We start from the raw sequence: 17,012 nt of genomic DNA, 5'->3' as shown, positions 1-17,012 counted from the left end.
GTACACAATTATATATGTATTAGTTAAACTATTTCATCCTGCAAATCACAACTTCATTAATAAATTCATTTGAATGATTTTCATGATGCACTTCACGAACTTAATTCTTTTGGGCCCATTTCTTTTTATTTCCATTATCAAATTAGGGAACAATAATAGAGTTGAGTGCTTCATTATCCATTGCCATAGTAAACTATGGACTTTCTCATTATCACACATCACATACCGAAGCCATAGCCCTGCCATGGTCTTATACGGATCACATATCATACCGAAGCCATATCCTAGATATGGTCTTATACGGAATCTCATTTTCACATCACACCGATGTCATAACTCAGCTATGGTCTTATACGAGAGTATGAATCACATTGTACCGATGCCATAGCCTAGCTATGGTCTTATACAGAAGCACATATCACATCTTTTCCGTCAACTCATTATGGTTATAAAATGAAAGCACTCAAACCATTGTTCCAACTAATTTGTTCTTTTAGTTACACGTTATTCATTAGTTAATACAATTTGATAATATTCATCTACAATAAAATACTTTAACAGTCATAAGATTTTCATATCAAATATTGAACTTTGCCATATAAACTTACCTGGGCTAATTTGCGAAAGTCGTAGAAATTCAGAGACTATTCTTGAATTTTCTCCTTTCCACGATTCACTTCATTTTCTTGATCTATAATTATAAAATCATTCCTTCATTAGCATCTATTTCAATTTCATTCTATTTCACAATTTATTCCCTTAATTTTGAAAATTACACAATTACCCCAAACTTTTCAATTTTTACAATTTAGTCGTTGCTCAATTCATTCATAAATTAAACTCATTGCTTTCAAATATCATTTTATCCAAACCATATAAACTATTTCACAGCCTTTGACATTCTAAGATTCAACACAAAACTCTAATTCCAACAACGTTCACAATTAGGTCCTAAAATAAATTTCTATGCAAATCTCTTCATAAAATCATCATATAATAAAATTAAAACCTTAATTCCATGACAAATCATCATAAAATTTCAGCACTTACTCATGGTAACTTTCTAAAATATTCATAAAAGCAAAAACTAATGAATTAGATATTAGGACCTAGTTGCAAAAGTCTCAAAATCACAAAAATCACAAGAAATAATCAAGAATTGAGCTTACATGTAATAGAAATATGAGAGACCAGCTTAAAATAACCCTTAAATGGTGTTTTTGCTGGAGAAGATGAAGAAAATTGAAGAAAAATCTAGATTTTTACCTAATATATCATGTCTTACAATTTAATAATTACCCAATTCCAATTTTGCCCCTTGTTCACACTTGATTTTTATTTTCCAGCACACACCTGCCGTTCAGCCCATAGGTGTTTAATTACCTATTTAGTCTTCCTTTAATAATTACCAGAGCTATTTAATCATATTTCACAATTTTGCACTTAATTCAATTTAGTCATTTTTGCCCAATTCACTACCGAAACCTTAAAATTTCTTAACAAAACTTTAATACTAACTTACTAACACTTCATAAATATTTATAAAAGTATTTATGGCTCATTTTATGAATTCGAAGTCTCAATACCTTGTTTTTATCTTATTTAATCTACAAATTTCTTTTAATTCATAATTTCACTAATTCGAAATTATTTCTAAAACCACACTTAACTTTTACTTACTAATATCTAAACTCACATGTCGGATTTAGTGATCTCAAATCACTATTCCGATATCACTGAAATTTGGGTCGTTACAACACTCCCCCCTTAGGAAATTTCGTCCTCGAAATTTCGTACCTGAAAACAAATGCGGATACTGTGATCTCATAGATTCTTCCGTCTCCCAAGTTGCCTCCTCTAATCCATGTTGATGCTATAACACTTTTACTAATGGTACTCGTTTATTCCGTAGCTCTTTAACTTCCCGAGCTAATATTTTCACTGGTTCCTTCGAATAAGTCATATCTGATTGTGGCTCTATCTCAGTATGAGGAATCACATGTGAAGGGTCTGATCTATACCATCTCAATATAGATACATGAAATACATTATGAATTTTCTCAAGTTCTAGAGGCAAGGCCAATCTATAAGCTACTGGACCAATCCTCTCAGTGATCTCATACGGCCCGATAAATCGTGGACTAAGCTTTCCTTTTCTACCAAACCGTAGAATTTTCTTCCATGAAGAAACTTTCAAGAACACACGATCACCCATATTGAACTCTATATCTCTTCTTTTCAAATCCGCATAGGACTTCTGACGATCAGAAGCAGCTTTCAAACTTTTTCGAATAATCCAAACTTTTTATTCAGTTTCCCGAATTAAATCCACTCCCACTAATTTCGATTCACTTAATTCTGACCAATACAACGGAGTTTTACATTTTCTTCCATACCGAGCTTCAAATGGTACCATTTTGATACTAGCTTGATAAATATTATTATAAGCAAATTCAGCTAAAGGTAAATACATTTCCCAGCTACCACTGAACTCGAGTATACAACACCTCAACATATCTTTCAAAATTTGAATCACTCGTTCTGATTGCCCATCAGTCTGAGCATGAAAAGCTGTACTAAATTTTAATTTGGTACCTAAAGCTTCCTGTAGTTTACTCCAAAATCTCGAAGCAAACCTCGGATCTTGATCTGAAATAATTGACGTCGGCACCCCATGTAATCTCACAATTTCTGACACATATAATTCCACTAAATTTTCAAGCGAAAAATCCGTTCTGACCAGAATAAAATGCGCTGACTTAGTTAATCTGTCTACTATCACCCAAATTGAATCTTTCTTCTTCGAAGTCATGGGCAATCCAGATACAAAATCCATAGTCACATGTTCCCATTTCCATTTTGGAATCATTACAAGTTGTAACAAACCCGTGAGTACTTAATGGTCTGCTTTACCTGTTGACAAATCAAGCATTTCACTACAAATTCACAAATTTCTCGCTTCATACCTGGCCACCAATACATTTTCTTCAAATCACAATACATCTTCGTACTGCTCAGATGAATCGAGTACATGCTACTATGAGCCTCTGATAAGATATCATTCTTTAATTCTGGATTATTCGAAACACAAATTCTATTGTGATAGTATAACATACCACCATTATCAATAGAGTACTCTAAGTTCATGTTGTCTTGAACTATTTGTCGTTTTAGCACCAACTTCAGATCTTCATCTTGCAACTCTCGAATTCGTTGAAAGAATACTGGTTTTGCATTTAATTCGGCTAACATAGAACCATTTTCATTAACAGACAAATGAGCATTTAACGCCCGAAGAGCAAATAATGACGATTTCCGACTAAGTGCACCTGCCACTACATTTGCCTTACCCGGATGATAATCAATGACAAGATCGTAATCTTTCAATAGCTCTAACCATCGCCTCTGTCTCAAGTTTAGCTCTTTCTGCGACATTAAATATTTCAAACTTTTATGGTCAGTATACACATAACATTTCTTCCCATATAGGTAGTGTCTCCAAATTTTTAGAGCAAATACTACAGCAGCTAGCTTAAGATCATGTTTAGGGTAGTTTCTCTCTTGTGGTTTTAACTGCTGAGAAGCATATGCTACAACTTTTCTTGACTGCATCAATACACAACCTAAACCATTCAGAGATGCATCACTATATACTACATACGGCACACCTGATTCAGGCTGAGTCAACACTGGGGCCTTTGTCAACCTTTTCTTTAATTGATCAAAACTTCGTTGGCATTCTTCATACTATACAAATCCAACATTCTTCTGTAGTAACCGGGTCATCAGTAAAGCAATCATTGAAAAATCATTCACAAATCAACAGTAGTAACCAGCTAACCCAAAAAAACTTCGCACTTCCGTAACATTCTTTGGAGTTTTCCAGTTAATCACTGCTGACACCTTGTTCGGATCTACTCGTACACCATCAGCCGACATAATGTGACCCAAGAATCCCACTTCATGAAGCCAAAATTCACATTTGTTGAATTTTGCATATAACTATTTTTCCCTCAAAATCTGCAGCACAATTCTTAAGTGCTGAGCATGCTCAGATTCTGTCATTGAATAGATTAGTATATCGTCAATAAACACAACCACAAATCTATCCAGGTAGGATTGAAAAATTCGATTCATTAAATCCATAAAAGTAGCAGGAGCATTCGTCAAACCAAATGGCATAACTAAAAACTCATAGTGACTATACCGAGTTCTAAAAGCTATTTTTGGTACATCACATTCCTTTACCTTTAACTGATAATACCCAGATCTGAGAACTATTTTAGAAAACATCGCGGCATCCTTAAGTTGATCAAATAAATCATCAATACAAGGCAAATGATATTTATTTTTAATCGTTACCTTATTCAACTGTCTGTAATCTATACCCAGCCTCAATGAACCGTCCTTCTTTTTCACAAATAAAACAGGTGCACCCCATGGCGATATACTCGATCTAATAAACCCTTTGTCCAACAACTCTTACAACTGTGTCTTCAATTCTTTTAATTCAGCTGGAGCCATTCTATACGGTGTCATTGATATGGGAACTATTCCCAGAAGCACATCTATCACAAACTCAACCTCTCTATTGGGTGGTAAACCTGGTAATTCTTCAAGAAATACATCCATGAATTCATTCACAATAGATAATTACTTTAACTTTGATTCAGGACTTCGAGTATCAAGAATATAGGCTAAATAAGTCTCATTTCCTTTACGTAATAATTTTCGAGCAGAAATAGATGAAATCATTCTAACAGTATCATCCAAATTTCCAGACTCAACCAAAATAATATCTCCTGTCTGACATTTCAAACTAATTCGTTTTTCTCGACAATTCACTACGGTATCATGTTTCATTAACCAGTCTATTCCCAAGATAATGTCAAATTCCCGAAAGGGTAGCAACATCAAATCAGCGGGAAAATCACGGCCCTTAACTTTCAGTGGATAGTTATGGCATATTAAATTAACTACCACACTTTGACCTAACGGATTTGTAACTTGTACATCATAAACAGTAGGCTCAACAAATAAATTCTTTTCGGATGCTATCATAGTACAAATATATGAATGAGTAGATCCAGGGTCTATTAAAGCATACACAGGAACATCATAAAGATAGAAAGTACCAGTAATTACGTCCGGAGCTGTCACTTCTTCTCTTGCTCGAATGGCATAAGTACGAGCAGGAGCTCTAACTTCTGATCGACTAGCAGTATCTTTCATACCAGAACGAGTAGCCCTTGTAGCACTGCTCTGACCAGAGCGTCTTTCTTTTTGAGGAGGAGTTTTTTATTTCTCTTTCTGTTCTATTTCTTCTACTTGTAATTGGGGACAATCACAAATAAAGTGATCCGTGGCCCCACATTTATAACAAGCTCCTAACTTACTTCTACATTTACCGGGGTGACTTCTTCCACAATGTTGGCACTTAGGCCTTTGGGTATTTTGTACACTACCAACACTAATAGCAGGTTTGTCAGATGCCTTATAATCAGATTGTCTTGGTCTACTCTTTCCCGATCTTTCCGGTGCTGAAGTGGCTCGACTAAATTCCTTTTTAGATTTCTTCATTGGTAAAGCTGAAAATGACTTAGATGCACTTCTTTTAAAAGATTCTTTACTTCTTCTATCTCGTTGCATCTTTCTATTATATACTTCTTCAAGTTTCTGAGCACGATCTAATAAAACTACAAATTCCTGTATCTCAGTGCCCCCTATCATCATTTTAATCTCATCATTAAGCCCTTCTTCGAATCTGATACACATTTTTTCCTCAGTGGGTACGATATCTCGAGCTTATTTACTCAGATAAACAAATTCTCTTTCATATTTAGCCACTGACTTGTTTCTTTGTCGCAAGTCGAGAAATTTTCTTTTCTTCTTATCCAGATATCTTCTACCGACATATTTCTTCTTAAATTCATTTTGGAAAAATTCCCAAGTGATCTTCTCAGCCGGTACCACAGCTTCTATTGTTTCCCACCAGTTATAAGCTTCTTCTTTCAGTAATAACACATCACATACTAATAATCATCTGGTGAGCACGCCATTTGCTTAAACAACCTCGTTATACTTTGTAGCCAATACTCAGCTTTGACGGGGTCATCATCTGTTTTTCCCGAAAATTCTTCGGCCCCATGTTTTCTGAGTTTTTCAAATGGAGAACGTTTACCAGATTCAGTTGTCGGAAGAGGTGAAGGAGCAACCGGGGGTACTACCGATGTTGAAATAGGGGGAGGAGGTTGCTGAGTCTGATTTCTTTCTCGCACATTCTCATTATACCACTGATTCATTAATCCATAAATCATATTTTTGGGTTCTTGTTCTCGCATCAATGAAATTGAAACTTCACTACTTGTTCCTTGTTCAGAGGTTTGTACTCTACTATTAACTTATTCTTGCTCAGTTTGTTCTGGTCTATCTGACATCTTTTCAAATCGAAGATAATCTATAATAAAAACAAGGATTAGATCGGATCATACACATCACACTAACACAGATTTATATGGCATGTAATTTTAAACACTTTTCTCATCATACATATTCCAAGAATCGGCTAAATCGAAGCTCTGATACCAATAAATATAACACCCCCTAACCCCAAACCGTCTCCGGAATGGGCTACGAGGCATTACCGAACTTATACACTAACATTTATATAAAACCGAGTCATAAGCTTTACAATTCAGATCAATTCTTATCAAATTTAATCTTAAAGTCCTTAATATAGGCCTACGGGGCCCTATATATGTTTTAGAAGTGATTTGAGACTAAGCCGGGAACTTTGAAAAATTTTCCTTGAAGATAGGGGCACAATGCCCGTGTGGCTTGGGACACGCCCGTGTGGCCTGGAACATGTCCGTGTGGCCTGCCCATGTGCAGATACTGACTTTTCCACATGGCCTGGGCACACGCCCATGTGATTTGGCCGTGTGAAAACATAATTTTTGACCATTTTAAAGCTATTTTCACATACTAAACACACCCTATTCATGCCCAAAACATTTACTTATATATCTTAATCAAATAACATCCTTTTTATCCATTTCTTGTACCTAAATACAATTATACACTAATAGAATCCAACCAATCAATTATTTCAAGCCAAAACATGTATATTTCATTTTCCATTCACAAAACATCGCATTCAACATAGTTTACATACTTAATTATTCATATAATTATATTTCTAAATCAAATCCTATACACGCCATATAAATCAAAAATTTGTTTAACATGGCCAAATCACATAGGCGTGTGCCCAGGCTGTGTGGAAAAGTCAGAATCTGCACATGGGCAGGCCACACGGGCATGTTCCAGGCCACACGGGCGTGTCTCAAGCCACACAGGCATGTGCCCTATCTTCAAGGAAAAATTTCCAAAGTTCCCGGTTTAGTCTCAAATCACTTCTAAAACATATATAGGGCCCCGTAGGCCCATATTAAGGACTTTAAGATGAAATTTGATAAGAATTGATCTGAAATGTAAAGTTTATGACTCGATTTTGTATAAATGTTAGTGTATAAGTCCGGTAATGCCTCGTAGCCCTATTCCGGTGACGGCTTGGGGTTAAGGGGTGTTACAGAGTTGAGTTAAATTGAATGAAAAGACGTCAAATTAATTGAGTTGGCGAGTCTTATTTTATCAGTTTAACTTAATTTGAATTTTTTTTCAAATCAAGTTACTTGAAATGAAACTCAAGTCGAGTTGAATCGAGTGAAATTGTTCAAGTTAAGTTAAAAAATAAACATGTCAAATTAAAATATTGTTACAATATAATTAATTCCATGTTAGAGCATATAAATTTAAAATCATATATATTTGGAAATTTTTCAAGCAAAATAAGAAAAAAACACTATTATTTAAAAAATTAAAACTATTATAAAGTTAAATCATTAATTAACTTATTCTCAAAAATATTATTTTAGAAATTTTTAAAAGATTTATCTTTCTATATATATTCTTTAGAAATTTTTTAAAAGTATAAATTTTAGAATTTTTATAAATATATTAAAATTTAAAATTATTTTAATTATTTTTGTAATTTTATTGAGATATGGTCAAATTTGCTCGTTTTCAAAATTGACAGAGACCAAAGGGGTATTTATACCAATATGTTATTCGAATTATTCGAGTTATTCAAATTGTAAAATTTATTTCAACTCGAACTTGAAACTTGGATAAATAATTCGAATTGACTCAAAAATCAAATAACTCAATATTTGAATTTTCTTCAATCTTTTCAAATTGAATCGAGTTTTACTATTTAAAAAAATTAAGTTTATTTTTTCATTTTGCACATTATTAAATATTTTTAAATTACTATTTAATAAAACTTATATTTTTATCTTTTTAAAAGTACAAGATGTTAAACCTTCAACATGAAGTTTTACTTTAGATTTTAAAACATTTTGATTTGTAATATTAATTTTTGTAAATATTTTAAGAATTATTTTCATTCTATTTTATTTCCAATAACTGACGTGGAAATTACATGTAATTTTATTGTATACTTAAAATTCCATGTCATGTATTTAAAGACCTAATCATCGTGCTATTAGTGATTTAACGAATATGGACTCAAAAACAAATTTGATAACTCAAGAACTATTTTTTAATTTTTTAAATTTAAGTGATCTAACTAAAAATTTACGAATAGTTGGATGATCTTATGTAGTTTGCCATATATAATTTGAAATTTTAGGGGAAAAGAACAATTGTGAAATATGAAGAGGACGAAATTTTAATTTTATTTTTCCTTAGACCCTAGTTTGGCAAATTACAAAATCTACCTAAAATTTAAAAAAATTAGAGCCGCACGATTGTTAAACCAACGGTAGATCGTTCTCTCAACAACGTCGTAACAAAAAATAAAAAGGTGTTTGGGGGACATTAAAGTCTATAAATAAAACCTTTCAAAATCGGGCGAGAGCTCTCGCGTCAATTTGTACTTCTTTCAATCCGATTTGACTCAGTTACCTTGTTTTAAGGCGTTTTTGGCTCGCTTTCCGGTCGTTCGTTTCGATGGCGTCGACCTCAAACCGAACCGGTGGCGGTTCCTCCTACGGCGGTGCGGCTCCTTACCGATCAAGGTTTGATTTCTCTTCTTGAAATTCTTTCGATTCGATTCATTTATAATTCAGAGAATCCAGAGAGTTAAGAATTTATTAGGTTTCCTTTTTCATTCGTTTTTTTTGCGGTAATTTTGATTTATTGTTAATATTGAAATAGAGATGGTTTAAGCACGAGACCGGTGGCTAGCTCCGATGAGATACAATTGCGTATTGATCCGATGCATGCTGATTTGGACGATGAGATCTCTGGTCTCCGTAGCCAAGTTAAACAATTGAGAAACGTAAGACCTTTATCGCCTATTTGTTGATTTATTTTCTAAATTCATGTTTTATGATTTATTTGATGTTCCCTTTTATATTGGATGAATTGCATAAATGATATAATTGAATTGATAAAGTTCAACAGGATTTCGCTGAAAATTTGATGTGTGTTTTTTTGCCTTCATTTGTTTGGCTTTTAAGGATTCAAGCTAAATTTTGAGTTTAATTTATTGCTTAGATAAAATATTGTCATGCATTTGGATAGCTTTGAGTTCTCAGAAGATGCCATGATGATGTTGTCATTGTTTCTCTGGGCATATTCATTCTTGAAAAGAAAATTGAAAATTGAAAATTAAAAATTAAAACCAATGTTTATAAATATCAAAGGTCAGTTTGAAGTGAGATAAACAAGGCTTTTAAGATTTTATCTTCTAATGGCATTGAATATGTTTTTCCTTTTCTTGTTGGAGTTGTTTTGTATTTTTGTCCATATCGACTTGTATCTTGACACTTGAAGCTAAGTTTAGCTTCTGATTTTTATTTTTCCTTTTGGGTTTGGGCGAGGGGAAGGGTTCTTTTCCCTCCTATTCATTCTCCACCCCCTTTATTTTTTGATGAAATATTCATTCTCTACCTTTAACTGACTGATTCGTGTTAATCTTAAATCTGTTACAGGTTGCTCAAGAGATAGGATCAGAAGCAAAATTTCAGAAGGACTTTTTAGATCAGCTGGTATTTATTAATTATTACTGCTAAATCTACGCTTTCTTCACAGTTGTTCTCTTTATGGTTTCTTACTTATGAAAAATTGCGATGATGTTTTGTTGCTTGCAAATAAGGAATGACCACCTTAGTTTATCAAACACATTTTTGTGGTTTTACTATAATATCAAAGTGAAGTGGAGGGGCAATAAAATTCTGAATGCTTTGAACCATTGTAGTCATGGAAAATAACCTGAAAAATAAGGGGAAATAATAATCATTGCTTATCTGCACTTGACATGGCATTATTGTGTAAAAAGATGGTGATAAAATCTTCATCTGTCACTAGAGTTATTAAGGAATAGTTTTCCCTTTGGAATTTGTATGGGAGGAAATGTCCTTTTCTTTATCCTCTCAGTTCATATGCTGTATTATTTAAGAAAATATTGATTATGGTTGAACATAATGCACCCCCTTGTTCTATGATTCATCCTGTTATTATTTTTCTCCATCTCTTTGAATTTTATGGTAGACAAGGAAGTGAAGTTATGATAGTCATCAAGTTCATGGTTGCTAAGCCTTAATGCAAAAGAAAACTATTATCATGCCTGCTAATAGTTTCTATCAGTTTCTTGTCTTGAATGATAATTGTTGGTTGAAGATAGCACGCATAACGTAGTGCTTTGTGATTTATATTTGAAAAAAATGCTTTCTTTTTGGTTTCCCGCTTCCTGAACATATAATCTCACTTTATGACAGCAAATGACCATGATTAAAGCTCAAGCAGGGGTTAAGAACAACATCAGGAAACTGAACAAGAGTATAATCAAGCATGGGTCAAACCATATTGTTCATGTGGTTCTTTTTGCACTGTTTTGCTTCTTTGTTGTCTACATGTGGTCCAAAGTATCCAGGAGATGAAGTTCGCAAGACTGCCGGATACATTGTTGAACGGGGATTGAAAATTTATTCAGCAAAGTTGGTTGTGTATAACTTTGTTTGTTCATGACTTTATCAGCTGTATAATTGACAAAGACATCAATGTTTCTAGGTTTAATGCTATGGTAAGAACGCTAGTTCTTTCATCCTAAAGAGATGTTTTGCGTTTATAAATCCCTAGTTTCTAATGCATGATTTGTTTAATCCACGCTGCTATTTTTAATTGTTTTGAATGTTTTTGCCTTCTGTTATACTGAACTTGTAAATTTCAACATAAATTTTGAAGTTATTGTTATTTATTAAGATTCAACATCTTCTTCTTCTTTTATTTTTTATTTTTTATTTTTATGACCTTGAAAATGTTAATTTAAATCAAATTATGCCAAGCTGTTTTTAATTAACCCTAGAGGGGTTCATGGCCCGGGCCGGGCTCAACTAAAAATTCATGCCTATTTATTGAGCTTCGGTCGGGTTGGGTCCAAAAAACGAGCCTAAAATTTTGTCCAAACCCGACCTAAATAAAAATACTAAAATTCGGGTTTAACCTGGCCTGATCATATTAATTTTTATATTATTTTTAAATATATATAATACATTAAAAATACTAAAAATATCAAAATAAATATTTTTAACAAATTGAAATAAATTTTAAAAAATACGTAGATTTAAATAACACTAAGATAAATACAACTTAACAAGCAAATGTCTCTAAAATAATAAAAAAATAATAAATGCCTTTAAAATAATAACAAAATTAATAATAAAATAAGTTTTATACAATATCCAAACAGTAACAAAAAAATAGTAGTAAGATAATAGTAAAATGGTAGCAAAATAGGAGAAAACAATAAGAAAATAACATTCAAAAATAAAAATAAAAAGTGCAGATTTTTTTTGTTATTTAGTGAATTCGGGCTGGGCGGGCCTGGGCTAAAAATACCTTACTCGAGGCCCGGTCTATTTTTTTAAACGGGCCTTAATTTTTGTTCAAACCTATTTATCGAGCCTATATTTTTACCTAAACCCTCTCACATTTCAAGCAGGCCTTCAGGCCAAGCTAAATAGCCCAGCCCATAAACACCTCTAAAGAACCCCAAGCTTTTGTCCAATACTCATATATTAGACTTAGAGCCTTCAACTAAATCCAAAAAATTGAGTCCCCACATAATCAAAGGAGTTAAAAAATTAAATTTTCTATGATATAGATTATTTTATTTATTTTATTGTTAAAAATTAATATAATTTACAAAATAAATAAATAATTATTTAAGGCCATGCTACATCTACCTTATACTATTGTACATATATAAGGATTAATTTATTTTTTTAGCAAAAAATTCAACTTTTAATACACAAATTTTCATTTTTTTTTTACCGATATCAAACTTCTAATACACATTTTAACAATTTTGTTTTAACTAAACCGGATCAACAGACTAAATTGGGAACTAAACGAAGTATCAATCCAAATAGAGGTTTTAAATTTTTAATAATTTTTTAATCGGGTAAACTATAAAAATAGTCAATTTTATTATATTTTAATCATTTATGTTTGAAATATTACTTTTTAGTCACTTAAATTATCGTTTTATTACGAAATTGTCACTCTACCATTAAGCTCCGTTACCTCCCTAACAGCGGTCCTACATGGCAGTCCAAATGGGTTTTAAATGTCGACTTAAATGTCCTACGTGGCAATCCAAATTAATTTTATTTAATTAAAAACCTATTTTCATCCCAACATCTGGATATCTAAGTTGACATTTAAAACTCATTTGGACGGCCACGTAGGGCCGTTGTTAAAAATCTATTTTCATCCCAGCATTTGGATATCCAAGTTGGCATTTAGAACTCATTTGGACTGCCACGTAAGATTGATATTAAGGAGGTAACGAAACTTAACGATAAAGTGATCATTTCGTAACAAAACGATAACGTAAATTACTAAAACATAAAATTTCAAACATAAATAATTAAAATATAATCTAAGGCAAACAAAAGTGACTATTTTTATAGTTAATTTTTTTTAACCTAACTGATCAAATCAATAAATCCAAATAGAGACTTTAAATTTTTAATAATTTTTTAATCTAACCGATAAAATCAATAACCTGACCGACTTCACCACCAATTCAGCTTAAAAAACATTTCATTTCAATAACAAAAATAGCTTACGTCACTAACGAAGGAAACCTTTTCATTTCCATTACCAAGCAACTGTACAACCGTGAAGTGATTTTGAAAGGAACTATTTACATCAATTCTATAGACAAATGCTCAGGCTAGTACAATTATTTAGTTAACACGATTTGCTTGGAAGCCAGAAAAAGATGACAACATTGTCACCAGGATTGATGTTTCCATCCATAATCATCATTTTAGGCCACTGAAAATTGCAACCAGGGTGGGTTAATTCTCTCTAAATCCCCCAGCTCAAAATACAGTGGAGAGATAATCATGTATGTTAGCGGTGTCAGCTGTGGATCAGAAGGCTCTACAGAGGTTGTTAGCAGTCAAATTAGATGAACACTGCTGCTCTATAGGTCCAGGTGGACTACAAAGTCGACTCCTCTTTGGTTCCGATATCCTCACATGGGAAATTGCTACTGCAAGCACATCCACCACCCCGTTTTCATCTAGTTCCTCAGACTTGCAGCTTGAACTGTTTGACGATAAGACTAGCTCTGGACGTTGACTACGAGAACCACTGTCTATCCTCGTTGCACTTGACTCAGATCTGGGAGAATTGAATTTTTGGATTGACGGTTCTACTGGATTCTTCGACTTCGATTTAGTGTATAATGTCTTTAATGAGTGCTCGGTATAGAACAATATCCATGGATGCCCTGACATTACACGATTCAATAAAATTTAAGTTATTTCAAAGAACTGTAGTGTCAGCAACCCCTATTCAAGTCCGAATATAAATTTCTAACTAATAACAGATTGTTCAGGAAAAAGGGGATATAAAATGACCACATAAATCCAAAGAAACGAAGATAACATGATAAAATTCATCTACATTTCATAGCTGAAGACCGAAATATATAATTAGCAAAATGACATGATTCATTGATGGATGCAAGGGTGTTTGACAAACTTAGTAAAATGCATTTATTATTTAATTATTCTACGAATTTTAGAAAGAGACAGTTGAGGGCATTACTTAGTACTTCATCGGCCGTTATTCTTGATGAAACATCCCTCGTCAGCATTCTTGCCAATAAATCCCGCGCGGGTTTAGATACAGACTCCCACTTCCCTGACTGAAAATCCAGCTTTACATTCTTGATGGCCTCAAACACTTCCTTCAAGGAATCTCCTTGAAATGGAAGAACACCGACCAAAAGTGCATGTAAGAGCACACCAGCACTCCATATATCAACCTTCTCGGAATAATTTCCCAACAGTACTTCAGGCGCAACATAAGCTGGACTTCCAGCCAAACCAGACAAAGTCTGACCTGTAGTAAATAGTAAGTTGTCACTTAAAAGCATTAGCCACAGCTTAGAGAAAAATATAAATAGATTTGGATATAGAAAGGGTAATATGTAACGGCCAGACAGGAAGAAAATCTTCCTTGTCTCACGCAACAATTTAATTTGGTCTCTACCACTTCCTTCGTGCATGTGTGCAATGGATTTGAAGACAACCACAAAGTTGTGATGATTCCATATTTGATAAACAGTGGGACCATATAAACTTAACTCTAGGTCTCCGAATATTTGGATAGTGAGTTGCAAGATAATAAACAAAGCAACAATTTAAAAGATTCGATAGAAAGGGAAGGTAATATTCTTCAGGGTAGGTTGAATATACCACTCCTTCGTGCATGTGTGCAATGGATTCGAAGACAATCTCAAAGTTATGATGTTCCCATATTTATTAACAGTGGGACCATATAAACTTAACTCTAGGTCTCCAAGTATTTGGATAGTGAGTTACGAGATAATAACTAATGCGACAATTTAAAAGATTTGATAAAAAGGAAAGGTAATATTTTTCAACGTAGGTTGAAGATATTCACCATTGGAGATTCTCATGGCAAGACCAAAATCTGCCAGCTTTATCTTTCCTGAAGTTGTGAGGAGAATATTTTCAGGCTTTATATCTCTATGCACAACTCCCATCTCATGACAATACTTAATGACTAACATCACATCCTTAAAAATATTGGCAGCACGTTGCTCGGAATACTGACCCTCTGCCATTTGGTCAATCAAACGACCTCCAGAGCACAATTCCATTACGAGATGAAAGCAATCCGGCTCCTCATACACTGCCTGCAAAGTCACAACCCCCGGATGACCAGATAAATGCTGCATTATCTCTACTTCTCTATGAACTGTCTCTTCTCCCTTATGCAAGGTTTTACATGCAAACTCTACTCCACTAGTCTTAGACCTACACAACCAAACCAACCCGAATTTCCCCTGTCCAATTGGGTCACCTTTAACATAATCATCCTCAATCTTTTTCTTCCGACCAGTTCGCGTAATGACCTCAATACACCCTATCTTCCTCTTAAGACCTCTTCCCGGAGGAACCAAAGAAGATGCACCGCAAGGTGGGGCGGTCGCAACACCAGCTAGTCTACTTTTACATGAACCAATAGGATGAGCATCTACATCTTCTTTGCACCTTTTTTTGATCCTTGCATAATCTTCTAAGGAATAATGGGACCTAATGTTAGATGATCTAGAGTCACAAGTGGGTGCAAAATTGTTGGTTACCTCCGGAGATACATTGGTTTCACTTCCTTTCCTCTTCTTTCTCATCAAGTCAATTATTCAATGTAAACAATCTTATCTAAAACTAGATCTTCGGTACATTGAAGTTTCAGGGAGAAAACAAATTAAAGATAATCAACGAAATACCCAATTTTACTGCTTTCCTGTAAATCAAGAACGAAAAGAAATAATTATAAAAAAATTGATTCACTAATCCATAAAAATTTTGTGAGACCCAATTAAGCGAAGGAATTAAAAATCTGATATATTTAATTAAAACGGAAAATAGTTTTTTTTAGAAAATGAAAATCAAGATACTAAAATTGATCCTATTTGCTTTTTTTAGTGGATTCTTCTGGGACCAGATAGAACCCAAGATCAAAATCCTATTATTCTTCCATGATTCAAAAAATTCAACCCAATCATAAAACAATTAAACCCCCAAAAAAACAAACCCAGAAATTAAAGGCGAAGAACGAACCTTTAAACAAAGCGAAAAATGCCACAGATTCCAACAGAAGGGAGACCTCGGTTGAAAATGGTAAAGAGAGAATGAAAGAAAGTAAGAAGGGAAGGAGAACCAGTGAAACCAGATATAAGTATTATAATTGGAAAAACCCCGGGAGAGAAAATCGGAGGATCAAATCGGAAAACCTAGAAATTTCCGGGCCAAGAGATTTTGGGGTGATTTTTTTTTATCTTATTCGCACACATTTAATAAATTATATTATTTATACTAAAAATTTTATCACTTGTGCAGATTTAAAATATAGATACTATTCTTAAATAACATCCTATAAATAATAAAATGAGTAGTTTAAAGTTAATTAAAATATATGAAATATATACGATATTAAAATAAAAATAGATTAAATTATGGATAAAATAAAATTTAAACATATAAATATCAAACAAATAATATTAAATGTAATATAATTATTTATCATGATTTTTCATCAATTATGAGTTACTATTGAGTTGATTTGTGATACCAACACAATTAACAATATTATTAATATATATAACTAGTGGAGATAATAAATCGTGCATATTAAAATGGTTTATAAAATAACATCAAAATAAAATATTGGTTGAGTAATAAATTTAAGATTTTGTCAAAATGGAAAGACTGAAATACCTTAAAAACTATAATTTATTTTTATAACGGAAGGACATTTTATAATTTCTTAATTGAGTTGGTGACCTAATTGAGGATGATACCAACTCAGTAAAATATTTAATAAATAGTAAGTATGGACATACACATGGCGAGATAATAAATCGTGTATATTAAAAA

The 17,012-nt window shown here is 33.1% G+C and overlaps 2 protein-coding genes across 2 annotated transcripts; one reads left to right on the top strand and one right to left on the bottom strand.

The window, feature by feature from the left end:
• Nucleotides 1–8,881: 8,881 nt before the first annotated feature.
• On the top strand, nucleotides 8,882–11,159 carry LOC108484613 (bet1-like protein At4g14600). Its single transcript, XM_017788464.2, has 4 exons — nucleotides 8,882–9,101; nucleotides 9,241–9,364; nucleotides 10,020–10,076; nucleotides 10,806–11,159. Exons 1-4 carry the CDS (start codon nucleotides 9,034–9,036, stop codon nucleotides 10,965–10,967), a joined length of 411 nt encoding a protein of 136 aa, XP_017643953.1. The 5' UTR covers nucleotides 8,882–9,033; the 3' UTR covers nucleotides 10,968–11,159.
• Nucleotides 11,160–13,156: 1,997 nt separating this feature from the next.
• Nucleotides 13,157–16,473, bottom strand: LOC108484024 (serine/threonine-protein kinase PEPKR2). Its single transcript, XM_017787632.2, has 4 exons — nucleotides 16,197–16,473; nucleotides 15,013–15,879; nucleotides 14,152–14,448; nucleotides 13,157–13,831 (listed from the first exon to the last, which is right to left on the bottom strand). Exons 2-4 carry the CDS (start codon nucleotides 15,761–15,763, stop codon nucleotides 13,470–13,472), a joined length of 1,410 nt encoding a protein of 469 aa, XP_017643121.1. The 5' UTR covers nucleotides 15,764–15,879; nucleotides 16,197–16,473; the 3' UTR covers nucleotides 13,157–13,469.
• Nucleotides 16,474–17,012: the final 539 nt, after the last annotated feature.

The sequence above is a fragment of the Gossypium arboreum genome, chromosome 6, assembly GCF_025698485.1.
Source record: "Gossypium arboreum isolate Shixiya-1 chromosome 6, ASM2569848v2, whole genome shotgun sequence".
Lineage (NCBI taxonomy): Eukaryota > Viridiplantae > Streptophyta > Magnoliopsida > Malvales > Malvaceae > Gossypium > Gossypium arboreum.
Note: the sequence above shows the minus strand (reverse complement) of the source record. Positions and strands in the feature narration are given on the sequence as shown.